A 12297-nucleotide genomic window follows, 5' to 3' on the forward strand; every position below is an offset into this window, starting at 1 on the left:
TATATTCACAAACACATAAAACAACGAGGATGTCAGTAAAGAGCTTTTTCTAATCTTTAACATTTTCTATTTTAACTTCGAAACACAAACCCTATGAGATATATTAAGATTCTATATTTTGTACATGAATATATATATTATACATATTCAGATATACATACTGTATAATTCATGTTGGGATTTCAGACGTCCTCACTGGTGTTGCCTGATGTTAGCACTGCATCACAGCTGATGTTCCGTTTAGCTTCAGCTCCCCCCAAATAGCCTCTTTTCTTGCCCTTTTCTCACAGCGAAAAGCAAGTTTTAAAACCGAGCAAGGCGGTACATTGAATGACGGACTAGAGGATGGAAATGCATCAGCCTTGGTGCTCAAAAGCCATTTCTTTTTGCACTCCAGTGCTTTCAGCCGTCCACCTTGTTGTGCTCTGCTCCCACAGCTCCCCACTCGCTTGCTCAATCAGATGGTACGACCCAATGAATGTCCGATGATCTCCGATGAGGCCTTTAACATGGACTCTGTACTGACGACGGTGATGATGCTCATCCTGTGGACAGGGACAGATAAGCACATGTGGACATGTGCCCAATTATCTGCTGTTTTCTTTCCTTAACAGAGCAGTTCTCTTCAGTATTACATCTTTATTCAGCGTGTCATCAGACAAACTGACCTGGCTGGCTCATGGATTCAAGTGATTTTTAATGATGATATTACCAAATACTTCACCTGGTTTGGTTTGTTTTGTCACAGGAAAACGTAAATGGACAGAAAAATGTTTTCACCTGAGAATACTGAATCCAGAAAACTTCAGAACCAAGTTTAAAGGATAAGGCTAGAAAACTGTATATAAAAGATGGATGTAGGCATGCATGACGTCACCCATTGGTTTGTGAAGTATTGTTAAGCCTTGAGCTAACAGTTTAGAGGCCACTGGGGGTGGATCTCACTTAGAAACACCGCACGCTCATCTGGTTGTCAATCGCAAGGAAGATCATGCTCTGCTTTGTTCTCTTATTTGACTGTCAGTAGTCAATATCGTGCTGTATTTAGACACTTGAAGCTAGCAATCAAGACGAACTAATTAGGAAAACGCTTACAGAGGTCATAGATAACTGGAGCCTAGTAAGTGTCCTTCCAGATTTCTTCTTCCAGTAAAATCAAACTTGTTTTTGTAATCAGAGGAGTCGCCCCCTGCTGGCCATGAAAAGCATGTTTAAGGCACCTAAACTGCATTGGCTTCTATTTTCAGACCTGTGAAGCTATGTCCATATTTTATATAGAGTCATATTATTATAACTGTCAACTGATCTCATGAAAAGAGCAAAATTAACATTTTAAGTAATGCCTGCAATATTCTCTCCACTTGCATCTTGTGAAAACAAACTGAATTTGTGCGTGAAGTTATTTAAAACTTATTTGGTATGCTATGCAGATCAGTATTTACTTCACTACAATGTTGTATGTATTAAGTGGACTCAAAATGAACTGCAGTCTATGGACTTCTATCTGAATAACTAGCCTCAGGTTCTATTTAAATCCTGCATATTAACCTCCTAAGACCCAAACTCTTCCACCGCATGCATTTTAAATTTCTCTTTGATATTTGGACATATTGGGGCCCGATGGATGTAAAAACAAAGAATTACTTTAATTTTTTACATTTTTTTTTTTTTTGCCTTATTTTTGTTTTTAAGAAAAATGAGAGCCACATAGGAGGATATTCATTTAAAATTTTGATAGAACAGTGACAGTGTAATGTCCTCGTAAGTGGATATCAGGCCCAAAATTCAGTATTTTGGTCTAAGTAACCCAAAATGTGATGTCCACATATGTGGACGCCAGCTCCTAGGAGGTTAATAAATGTATTAATTTTAAACTGCTGTCAGAAAATAATTAATTTGGACACTTTCCATTAAAAAAATATTAATAAATTGATAGTTGAACTTGAAAAGATTATTTAAACTCACAGAAATGTGTTGTCAAATTCCGGCCAATCAGAGCTCTTCTACCACTCAGTGGGCGGATTTTCAGTTTACGGAAACTATAAATGTTTAAGCGGGAGACAGATATTGTTGGCAGTCCCAGCAATAGTCCAACTTATTAAAAGATTTAAAAAAATATTGTTTAAAGAGGAGAGAATCAGTTACTTAGGACTAATATTTAATCTTTCAGTATGTATTGAGTAACACATGCAAATGAAACAATTTATTAACAAGTTAGACTTGTTTCACTCTATTAATTTATTTTAATTCAGACTTGACGCGCTCAGTAAGTGCCCATGATGATTATATGGAATAATTGCCTCACTAATCGTTGCTTTTGAACAACATCAGAATTTAGTCCACTGGAAATTTGGTCGTTTCATGGGACTTTGTTGACCCAAAAATATTAGCACTAGCCTTATCCTTTGAATTTCATTCCTTTTTAAAGAGTAAATGGCACTATGATTCTGAGCCTGTGGAATGAAGGGGAAAAACCTGCACTGGTCTTCTCTGGCGTTTTTTTTTTTAATCTTTGTTAATGTACTGTACTGCTGCAACCATTATCTTCACACACCCCGGCTAATACCTATAGGTGTCATTCCATATGATTCCAATTGGATGCACTGCCATTCTACACCCACGTCACCCCCCTCTTTCTACTGTTCGCTGTGCATGAATGTGCCATTAGGGAACACGAGGGGCTTGGAGAGGCACAGACCAGAGATGAGGGGCGTGACTACAAGGTGCCTGAGTGGATCCATCTTTACAAAGTACAGCATTCTCATTCGCTTTTTATTTGACACGAGGTGGCCGTGTCTGTGACACAAATGGCTTCAGAGACAAAACTGTGGATTGTTTTTGTTGCCATGCTAAACATTATGCTGTTTTTTTATAGTAAAATAAACTGCTGAGAGGTTTCACAGGTACCCTGAGATCTGATTCTTGTTCATGTTCTGCTGTGCTGTCAGGTCTCTTATGGATCTAGATTGATGCTGGTGTTTACTTTGTGCAAGCTGTCGTTTTGGCACACAATACCAAAGCTACGGACTTGAATAAGAAACAAAAGTGACCAAATGTATGTGGACACGCTGTAGCTTGGAAAGGTGCATTGTCTAAAATATCACAGGCTGAGGAAGACTTTTTCCTCTTTCAGCAGCACAAAGCCAAAATCTATAAACAAAAGGTTTGTTTAAATGTGTGGAAAGCTCAGGTGTCTCCTCTGTTTTAACTGCACTCTATCCTGGGAGTCATTTTACATGTTCACGTAGCTCACCAACAGATGGCAGGAGCACTGCATGACAGGCTTTACGCATGAGGTCCTTTGTCTTCTTTTTTGTTATTACTGATTATTGTTTATATGACGGAGGACAAGGAGGAAAAATGCTAATCTCCTGATTAACGCTCTGCCCGTTACATTATCCGTCACGGTATTAATATCTGGATTTATAAGTCAAATCAGTGGCTATTATCTCCAACAGGAATCAGTTAAGATCTTGGTCACTCCTGCTGTGCATTTACATAGCAGTGCCAGACTGTAATCAAAACTGAAGCCTCCCAATTTAAACTGAGCTCGCTCGGATAAAATAAGAATCGTCGTCGACTGTAATGCAGCAGCTGCAGGAACAACAGTGTTTCCTCTGCTTTTCTCCGGGAATTCAAACCCATGTTAGTGCAAACAAAATCTCCAGACTTAATGAATGTGACCTTTCTGAACAGCCAACCTGTTGGGCTCTAACTATGTGAGCGTTGCTACAATCACATCGTCACCACGCTGACATTCAAGTTCAAATTTGTGCAGGTCAGGCAGCACATATCTGTGAAAATGGGAGCACTTCCTGCTCAGGAGAAGCATCCCTGCTTTTTTGTTTTAAAACAAAAGTGATTTTTGTCTTCACAATTACTGCAACATGTACCAGATATCCCTGAATTTGGTATGAAACTGACAGTGCTATGATAAAAAAAAGATATCATTGTAATGGAAATGTTTTTTAATGTTCGGTGTTCCACAGCTTTGCTCACATGTTTCAAATTGAGGACCAGATCACATCATGATGTGCACGTGCAACACACACAAAAATGGCCAATATGGAGCTACTACAACTGGCTTAAAACTAGCGTTCCAACACATTTACCCCATCAAATCAAATCAATGTTTTCCACATTTCATAACTTTAACATTTAACAAGATTTTGTATTCTAATCATAACAGGTCTCTAGTGTCAAATAAATTCAAAGTTTAGATTAGAAAATTCCATTTAAAGACCTGTAAATGATCACATTCATGTTCCACACTTGGATTACTTAAATCTTTGACTTTCAAGTTTCCTATTTTACAGCACACACCCACACAACACGTTTACTGTAACTGCTGTGGAAAACATCTGAACAATCTAGAAGTTTGCGAATCACATTTCAGTTCCAATCAAGTCTGAGCCGTAGGGTAAAAAAAAAGGAGCTATTAGGTCATGTAGGTGTGGCACCCGATGCTGGAAAGCAGAGAACATTCAGATGATGAATCACACGAGAATGAAGTGTTACAGCAGTCTCTGGACAGAACAATAGTGCAGATGCCAGATGGACGTGAAAGCAAAGCTGCGTACGCGTCTATGCTCTGATTCATTTTTCACTTCTTCCTGTGAGACAGGGATCATCCAAAATAAATAAAAAATGTAAATTAAAAAAGAAAAACGTCATGACAGCCTCGGCACGACTGAAACTGCTCATGGAGAGAAAAAAGAAAAACACGACTCGATTCTCTCCCCTTCTCGTTTTGTTTGCTGTTAGTTGTTGGGATGATGCAGGAACGCCGGGAAATCACTCCATAAATCCCCGATGACGATAAATATGGCATCTTTGTGTCATAATCGTGTTAAATGTGAACACTGCCAATATCCTAAATGTGAAAGATGAGTTTTTGCTTTTTTTCCTTCTTGTTTTTGTTTTTAGAAATGGCAGCCAAGTCTGAACTGAGGGGCTCGGTGGGAGGGGAAAATAAAAAAAACAGGCCAGAGGCTGTTCAGATGATACAGGCCGCCTCTGGCTTTGACAACGCAGCTATGCATCTATACCGCTGCCAACACAGACCTGTTTATTAACACAGTCACTTGACACTGGCATATGCTTGAGGCTGTGTAGGCGAGGAAGTAGGGTACGAATGCAAACAGCCTGTTTGCGTCGGCTGAAACAGGAGCTACTTTGCGACTAAAAAAAGACACAAGTGTACATAAAAGTGGAGCGATCACCAAGCAAAATTCATAAAATCTGGAGAATTCTTCGTCAGAGAAATCAGTCGGTAAATAAATACGCAGAATGGTCTAAACGGTGACAAACACTTACGAAATAAGATACGAGGACACACACGTGCAGAAGGCAGCGTTGCATAGGTTTAAACCATGACTGAAACCAGTCGTGCACCTGATGGAGAACCAGTGGGTTTACATAGAAGATGAAAAATAACTGAACAAGTAACTGAAGTTCATGTGATTGTTTAGCCGGTGCATTTGGCAGCGAGTGGCGTCGCTTTCAATACTTGGTGCTTGCAGAGGGAGCAAAACTGCATCCGTCCTGCAGGTGGGATGGATGCACTGAAAGGAAGTCGAAAATTGTTATCGGGCAGTGGCTTCCCAGGAAGGCCCATAAATGATTCAAGCTGCAGCAGAGTCCAAACTGAGATCTGTTCACAGCTGCTGGGGTTTATTGAACAGGGCTACCGCGCTGCTGCGAGATCGCTTTTGGCTTTTCTCACTGAATCGAGATGCTTGGTTTTTTGTTGTTTGTCTCTATTTTGTTTCCAGTATTTTCAGACTACAGGTCCATTTATCCTTTGAGTTTCAGATCTTTTTTTGTCAGACATTGTAGTCCGGTGCTTTGCCGAGCGGTTGCCTCAGTCTGATCTGCAGGGTCATGAAGGCGCCCACCGCCACGTGAAAGAGGATCTGCCAGATGTTCCTCAATTCGTACAAATACATGTTGGAAAGACAGATGAGTGCAAAGGCCAGGAAGGACTTGCTGTTCCTCCAGACTGAGAAGTAGGCAAACAGGTAGCACTGAAAGGAGAAAGACAGAGAGCGTGAACGATGCGCAGACCACATGACCGGCGGGGATGTTTTTCATAAGAAATCCCATTTGATGTCTCTGTGCCCATCACTGTGTCTACCAGTCTGCGGTGATCCATTTAGTATCAGGAGCTGCACAAAAAAAGCTGAGCAAAATCTTTTAGAGAAGGTACTGGACCGAAAGGCACTGAGCTTTTGCTAATGTGTAGCTGACAAGCTGCTGAGCTATAAAGTGCAGGGCTGTTAGTCAGCCAGTGATGGGCTCCCCTTACCGCAGACTATCACTTACCTGATACAGACAGGCCGCTGTGCCGAGGAAGAAGGCAATCACGTAATTAAAGTCTTCATCATCATTCTGCAGACACAGAGAAAATGCTTGGGTTTTTTTGTTGTTTTTTGAAGCGCTAATCATTTATGTAGGGACAAAAAAAAGAAACCAATATGACAAGAACATGTCGAGGTATCTTTATTCATGCATTTCATGTACTGTGATCTAATCTAGTTCATAGAGTGTGATGTGACAGGTGCTCTATCAAGGGACACAATGGCAGGCATGTGGTAGTGACGTGAGCCCAGACAGACCATAATCAGTCATAAGTTTATGTTAGTCAGGAGATATTAGTGGCTCATGACGTCAAAGTTGAGGCAGGCAGATAATTAGTAAACCGGGATGAATGTTTACAGTGAAGTCTTTGCCATCATTTTCTCTTTAGAATAAATCCCACCACCTTTAAAGTCTGCGTTTCCTGACTACCTGATTGCTTTTCTGTGACGGACCTACATTCCCAGCCCTCGGGAATTCATTCGTCCTCTAAGTTTCTTGCTACAAATAAAACTGACAGCTAAAAGTATCAAACTAGAACCAGCCTTGCATTGAGCATTCATTTCCCTTTAAGAGAAACTGAATCTGAGAGTCGTTTCTAGAATGCCCTCACCTGCAGTATGCTCTCTATAGCGTGGACCCCTCGCAGCAGGTTCAGCCCCCCACAGAGGATGCTCAGCACACAGGATACGATTCCCGGGAGAGTCACCGGCTCCAGCATCTGCGTGGGAGCTGCAAGAGAACAAGGACGCAGGTCTCGGATAAATCTGCTTTCCGAAGAACAACAAAGCAACTAGATTTGACAAAATTTCATTTATATATATATATACATATAAAAGCTATTATGTGCAGGACAAAGGGAATAAATCCCTGAATGGCAAAGATAAGCCAAGAATGTGCTGTTCTCAAATCTCACTTTCAAAACATTCTTGCAGAGTAAAAGAATTAATGTGTCACTATTATCAGATTAGCATACTTCATCCCTCAGGATAAAATGATTTATGTTCTCAGAAAAACAAGACACTGGGAAGGTCCGCGGAGAGTGAGCAGAGCGTGGAGAGCTGCTCTCTCGGATGTCAGGGGGAAACACAACAGCTCCAAGTGACCCGAGGTGGCATCGCTTAGCTTGGGGCAACTGAGGTGTGACAGTGGGGAAAAGGGGTTGTTTTTGTGGACGATGTAAAGAGCACGGGGTCTGAGCTACGACGAAGCAACAGCGGAATGGATTCATTTTGAAAATGAGTATCTCATCACACAGTCTCTCTCTGCCCTTTATAATCCACCAGAAAGTAACCATTTCAAATTTAAGCAGCTGAATGACTTCTGCTGCGGATGTTTTGTTTTTTTCTTTCAATAAATATTTCAATATTTAGGGCTTAAATGAGACTTTGTAATTAAGAAATGTCTTTGTTAATCCACTGAAGATACAGGAAAATACGGCGATGAGGAATCATTTTGGTTCTGAACTGCATATTAATACATTTTAATAAAAGCAAAAGAGGCGTGAACAAACAGCTCAAAAAGCAAAAGGGACTAGGATCCTGTGGAGAGGCCCTGGGTCCAGGGAAATGTGTTTATCACAGAAAAACGTGCGTCCATGGCAGGGGTGTAAAACTTGCTGAAAGCTCTGAACTCTGGGGTAATGTTTCTGATTTGTCCAAAAAACCTCGATAAAGGATAAAAAACAGATGCTTCCTGAGGCATTTTGTTTAGGTTGAAATGAGCAAGCAAAACAGAGCAAAGCATATCAACTTGAAGTCTTCATCAGAGTCTGCTTTGAAAGTCTTTAAAGCCATGTAGCACTTCCTGTTTTCCTTCTCCAGGAACATTTTGAGGGAAAAGCAACTATGTACATCATGTCACAGTCTTGTGGTCAATACCATCAATGTTAAGAATAAAAAATTAATACAAATAATAAGATTAAATATCTAAATTGAATGTGCATGCACACCCTGTATATATATTTATGCACATGAATAAATGCATCTTTAAATGCTGTACGTATATAAATTCATTACAAGCCTCTCTCATACTTTGCACGCATACGTGTGCAGCTTATGTCCTACCGATGCCCTTGTACTTTGAAGGTGCGTGCACTGAGAATCCATTGATAGCCCGCAGGTCCTCAGGGGAGAGCTGGTAGGGCGGTCGCAGCTTGATCTCTGTCTGCATGTCAGCCAGGTTGATCTTGGTGGACAGGGAACGAGGGTTATTGTAGCGCTGTTTGGTCTTCTGGATGAAGGTGTCTGAGGGATAACAGTCAGCACAACAAAGAGCTGATTAAGTTTGTTCTCCCCGCGGTGGGGGGGAGGGACTATGTAATCAGTTTTGTTTGTTTGTCTATTTGTTAGTTGTCTCGCATCCAAGTTTTTTAAATGATCATTTTCAAATTTTGTTTGATGGTTGACACCAATAACAGCTCGAGCTCATTTCATTTTGGTGAGATTGGTTTTCGTTGTTGTAATTGGGAGTAATATGGGAGGCCCGTCCTCAAAAGCCTCTTTAAAACGACGGCAAGGAAAAAACCTTTTAGGTAACGATGACTGATGTAGTGCTTTTGTTTCGCAGGTGAAGTCATAAGTAGGTTTGGTAGGTTAACTATCCAATCAACTAGCATAAAATACTTTTTGACTAGTCCCAGGCCATCAAACTCTCTTTTTTGTATCTGAAAGTTACTGACTGTGACCCCGTATTGTAAAATTTGTGCACTACCCAGGAGAAACTTTAAAAACTGAATATTGTAAAGAATGAGGCCAATTTTACATCTGATAGGTACCATCAGACATGGCACCCGTTTTAATTTGAAAAGCTGACATCATATTTCCCACATGGTCGTTTCGGCTGAAACACACAGTTCCACGGACTCACCAAATTCGATGAAGGAGTAGGGCCGCATGGCACTCTCGATCCGCTTGGTGTCATAGGTGACAATAAACTCCTTCTGTAGCTCATCCAGGAAGCAGAAGGCCAAAACATTGGGATAACTTGCAGTGCATACCATCAGGTATCCAACGCCCAGCGAGCTCATAAAACTGAAACACACAAACACAAATATTATTGCTCTAATGCAGCGCGCCACTCTTCCTCTCGACAGAAACCCTGGGAATCTGTAATTAGGACACAAAGCTATATCCAGGGACACAAAGGCATTTCTGACTTCTGCAGGTTGCAGCTCTAAACACAGAGCAAACACAATTTAAGCGCATCTCTGCTTCAACGCCACACTTTCACAGTTAATTTAACACAATGGCTCGCATCCAAATCCACCTCTGCAGAAACAACTATGTGCTGGCCTTGCAGTGTTAATTGATACACTAAGTGCAAATTAAATTCCCCAAACACAAAGACGTTCACATTACCAGAATAGCTCGGAGCGCATCTGAATGGATATGAAACCTGAATGTCAATAAAGAGTTGAGACTAATATGATGATTATCATGGAAAGAAAAACTCGCGGTGTTGACGATATCTGAGGAATGAGAGTCAATCTGATCTGAGTAGCCACATACATACGCATCAGAAATTGAAGCAAATGACTCACGTTTAAGGGTGGGATGGAGGCGGGCCCCTTACCCACAATTTGAATTGATGGATTCATTTTTATTGTGCCCTTTAGTTTCACAAGCTGCTGGTGCATATATAATAAACACTGAATTGAACCTGTTGCAATGTGCTTTACAATAAACCCCTGGACAAATACCGTACGTTTACCAATATCTGTCTCGGAGCTGCCTGACTGTGCCTATAAAACCTCACCGAATATTAGAAAATAAATCATAACTCCACTGTGGGTAACAGCTAAAATAAAACTGGATTAAATCCCACGATATAACTGATGATTCATAACTGTGACTTACAGTGCGAGTATGTTCAAATATTACAGAAGTAAACTAGTCCCTAAATTGCTTCCAGTGATGTGCATTCTCTAAATCACTGTGTAAAACTTGGGGCATTAAGCAAGCGAGCCAATGTTCTAAAACCTCCTGGATTAAATCTGCTGAAAAAGGAATTTCATCTAGCTTTCACAACACACAAATATTACAGACATGACAAGGGCCACTGAAGAACCGGGAATATCACAGGACAGATTAACCGGTGACTTTAAACGCCGCCTCTTTCATTTTGAACTTCAGCAGCCTTTAGACGTCCGCACTCCTCAGAAGCTTCGAGCTCTCGCTGATTAGAGAGACGTATCAAAAGGAGACTCTGTGGTTGTTGAAAGGTATAGCCGGCCCATTGATGGTTGGCGGTGAGGTTCTCTAAGGTCATGTCCTCTGTCGTAATAAGACTAATTAGCTTTTAACAAACAATGCTTGAGAGTTTCAAAGCCATTCCCTAAGCACAAGCAGAGCTTTCAGGAACCGTCTGACACCTCAAATGAAGCCCGAGCTGTCAAATCGCTCAAATTTAAACGCTTTTTCTGTATTTTCTTTAACCACATGTGTGTTAGAGGGGTCAGAAAGAAAGCAGTAAAACTGTCAACAGCAGGCTATTTCACCACCCATGGGTCATTAAAAATGCATTGTCTAGATTTTGGTTTTATACCGGGAATTGAAGATACACTGAGTGAATGCAGATGCTTAAAAATGCGCGAATAATTCGGCCCTTGTCCAAAAGAGGTTTTAGTCAAAATCAAAGGAAAAACTAACCCTATTCCTTTAAACTAATATTATCTTTACTCAAGCCAAACAGACCTTTTTTTACACCAAAACGGCCCATTTGAAACGTGTTAATACCAAAAGTTATTTAACATTTAACAGAGCAGAATCACTGGATATTTTGCTAAGAGTAAAGACCTACTTGATGTTGTATGGTCCAGTCCTAAGTGTGCAGCGGTCAGGAAACTGGCCGAGTTTCTTGGAGAGACCTTTGAGGAGCCTCTTTGTTTCCTGAAGCTCTTTGTCCTGCTCATAATCAGTGGATGCTGAGAGAGGCAGGCCGTCCCCGACTCGGACCACAGAGGCAAACAACACCATCGACATCTTACAGCTCTGGCAGTCTCGCTGAAGGCCTGCAAACGAGGGAGATGGCACAGATCTGTGAGTGCAGCAAGGAAATGTTCTGCTTTTTCATCATTGAACTTGGGATTTTGATGTGTTGACAAAGCTTTATAGATTTCATGACAATTTAGACTAAATGACTAATACTTCAGTAAAAAAAACAATGAAAATTATATTAAGTTGCAACTCAGTCTTTGGTCACAGCATTGCTTTCCATTTATCACTCTACAAAGGGCAGAAAAAAATCAGTTCCTTATTAAATTCTCAAATATCAGGTTTTTGTAAATGTACAGTGTTTTGGGAGGTTTAATAACAAACTGAGATGAACACACCGAGCACTCAGACACTGACTGTTTTCCTCTCAGGATAATATAAATTACTGTGGTGACCTCTAACCTCACTTGACTGCTTAATGGATAATGTCTGCACACTCGTCTATCCGAACATGAAATATTTAACAGTTTGTTTTAGTATTCAAGCTACAACAGTGCAATTAGTTATTTATATAGATTTTTTTTTTTTAACTAACTAATTTTTTTAGCATTCAAAATCTCCGATCACTGGTATCTACTGAGAAGCTGAGAATGTGCGCTAGCGGGACACTTTCCACGTTTGTCCTCCTGCATGCGATTTGAATTCCGGTCAATTTCCTTCCTCCTTGACTGACAAGTCCACAGGATCCGTGACGTGAGCAGAATCAGCGAAGTGTCAGGTACCACAACTAAGAACTACCTTCAAAACCAGACCAAGGTCGGATGAAAAGACAAACAAAACAGGGAATATCTTCTATATGCTTTTATCACAGCACTTAGAAACAATATCAACGCCAAGTGTCGTCCGTGGAGATATACTATATAATAAATATTTTAAAGCAGCCATCTACTTGTGAGTAATACAAAAGCAGCATAGAGTGAGAGTGTGAGTACTTCCGGGGGGGGGG

General features: G+C 40.7%; 2 protein-coding genes across 2 annotated transcripts in view; one reads left to right on the forward strand and one right to left on the reverse strand.

Moving 5' to 3' along the window:
- The window catches only part of adcy5 (adenylate cyclase 5), a 97299-nt gene extending 95725 nt beyond the window's left edge, over positions 1-1574 (forward strand). The window contains exon 21 of the mRNA XM_013914150.1: positions 438-1574. The gene's annotated coding sequence lies outside the window, so the exon portion shown is untranslated. The remainder of the gene's footprint in view (positions 1-437) is intronic.
- Positions 1575-3953: 2379 nt separating this feature from the next.
- The window catches only part of sec22a (SEC22 homolog A, vesicle trafficking protein), a 10028-nt gene continuing 1684 nt past the window's right edge, over positions 3954-12297 (reverse strand). The window contains exons 2-7 of the mRNA XM_013914155.1: positions 11158-11368; positions 9226-9389; positions 8424-8603; positions 6971-7089; positions 6325-6390; positions 3954-6026 (exon numbers count right to left, since the gene is read on the reverse strand). Coding sequence (XP_013769609.1) covers positions 5826-6026; positions 6325-6390; positions 6971-7089; positions 8424-8603; positions 9226-9389; positions 11158-11339 — 912 coding nt within the window. The 5' untranslated portion in view covers positions 11340-11368 and the 3' untranslated portion in view covers positions 3954-5825. The remainder of the gene's footprint in view (positions 6027-6324; positions 6391-6970; positions 7090-8423; positions 8604-9225; positions 9390-11157; positions 11369-12297) is intronic.

The sequence above is a fragment of the Pundamilia nyererei genome, unplaced genomic scaffold, assembly GCF_000239375.1.
Source record: "Pundamilia nyererei isolate P.nyererei 1_Seehausen unplaced genomic scaffold, PunNye1.0 scaffold00175, whole genome shotgun sequence".
In the NCBI taxonomy this organism is placed as follows: domain Eukaryota; kingdom Metazoa; phylum Chordata; class Actinopteri; order Cichliformes; family Cichlidae; genus Pundamilia; species Pundamilia nyererei.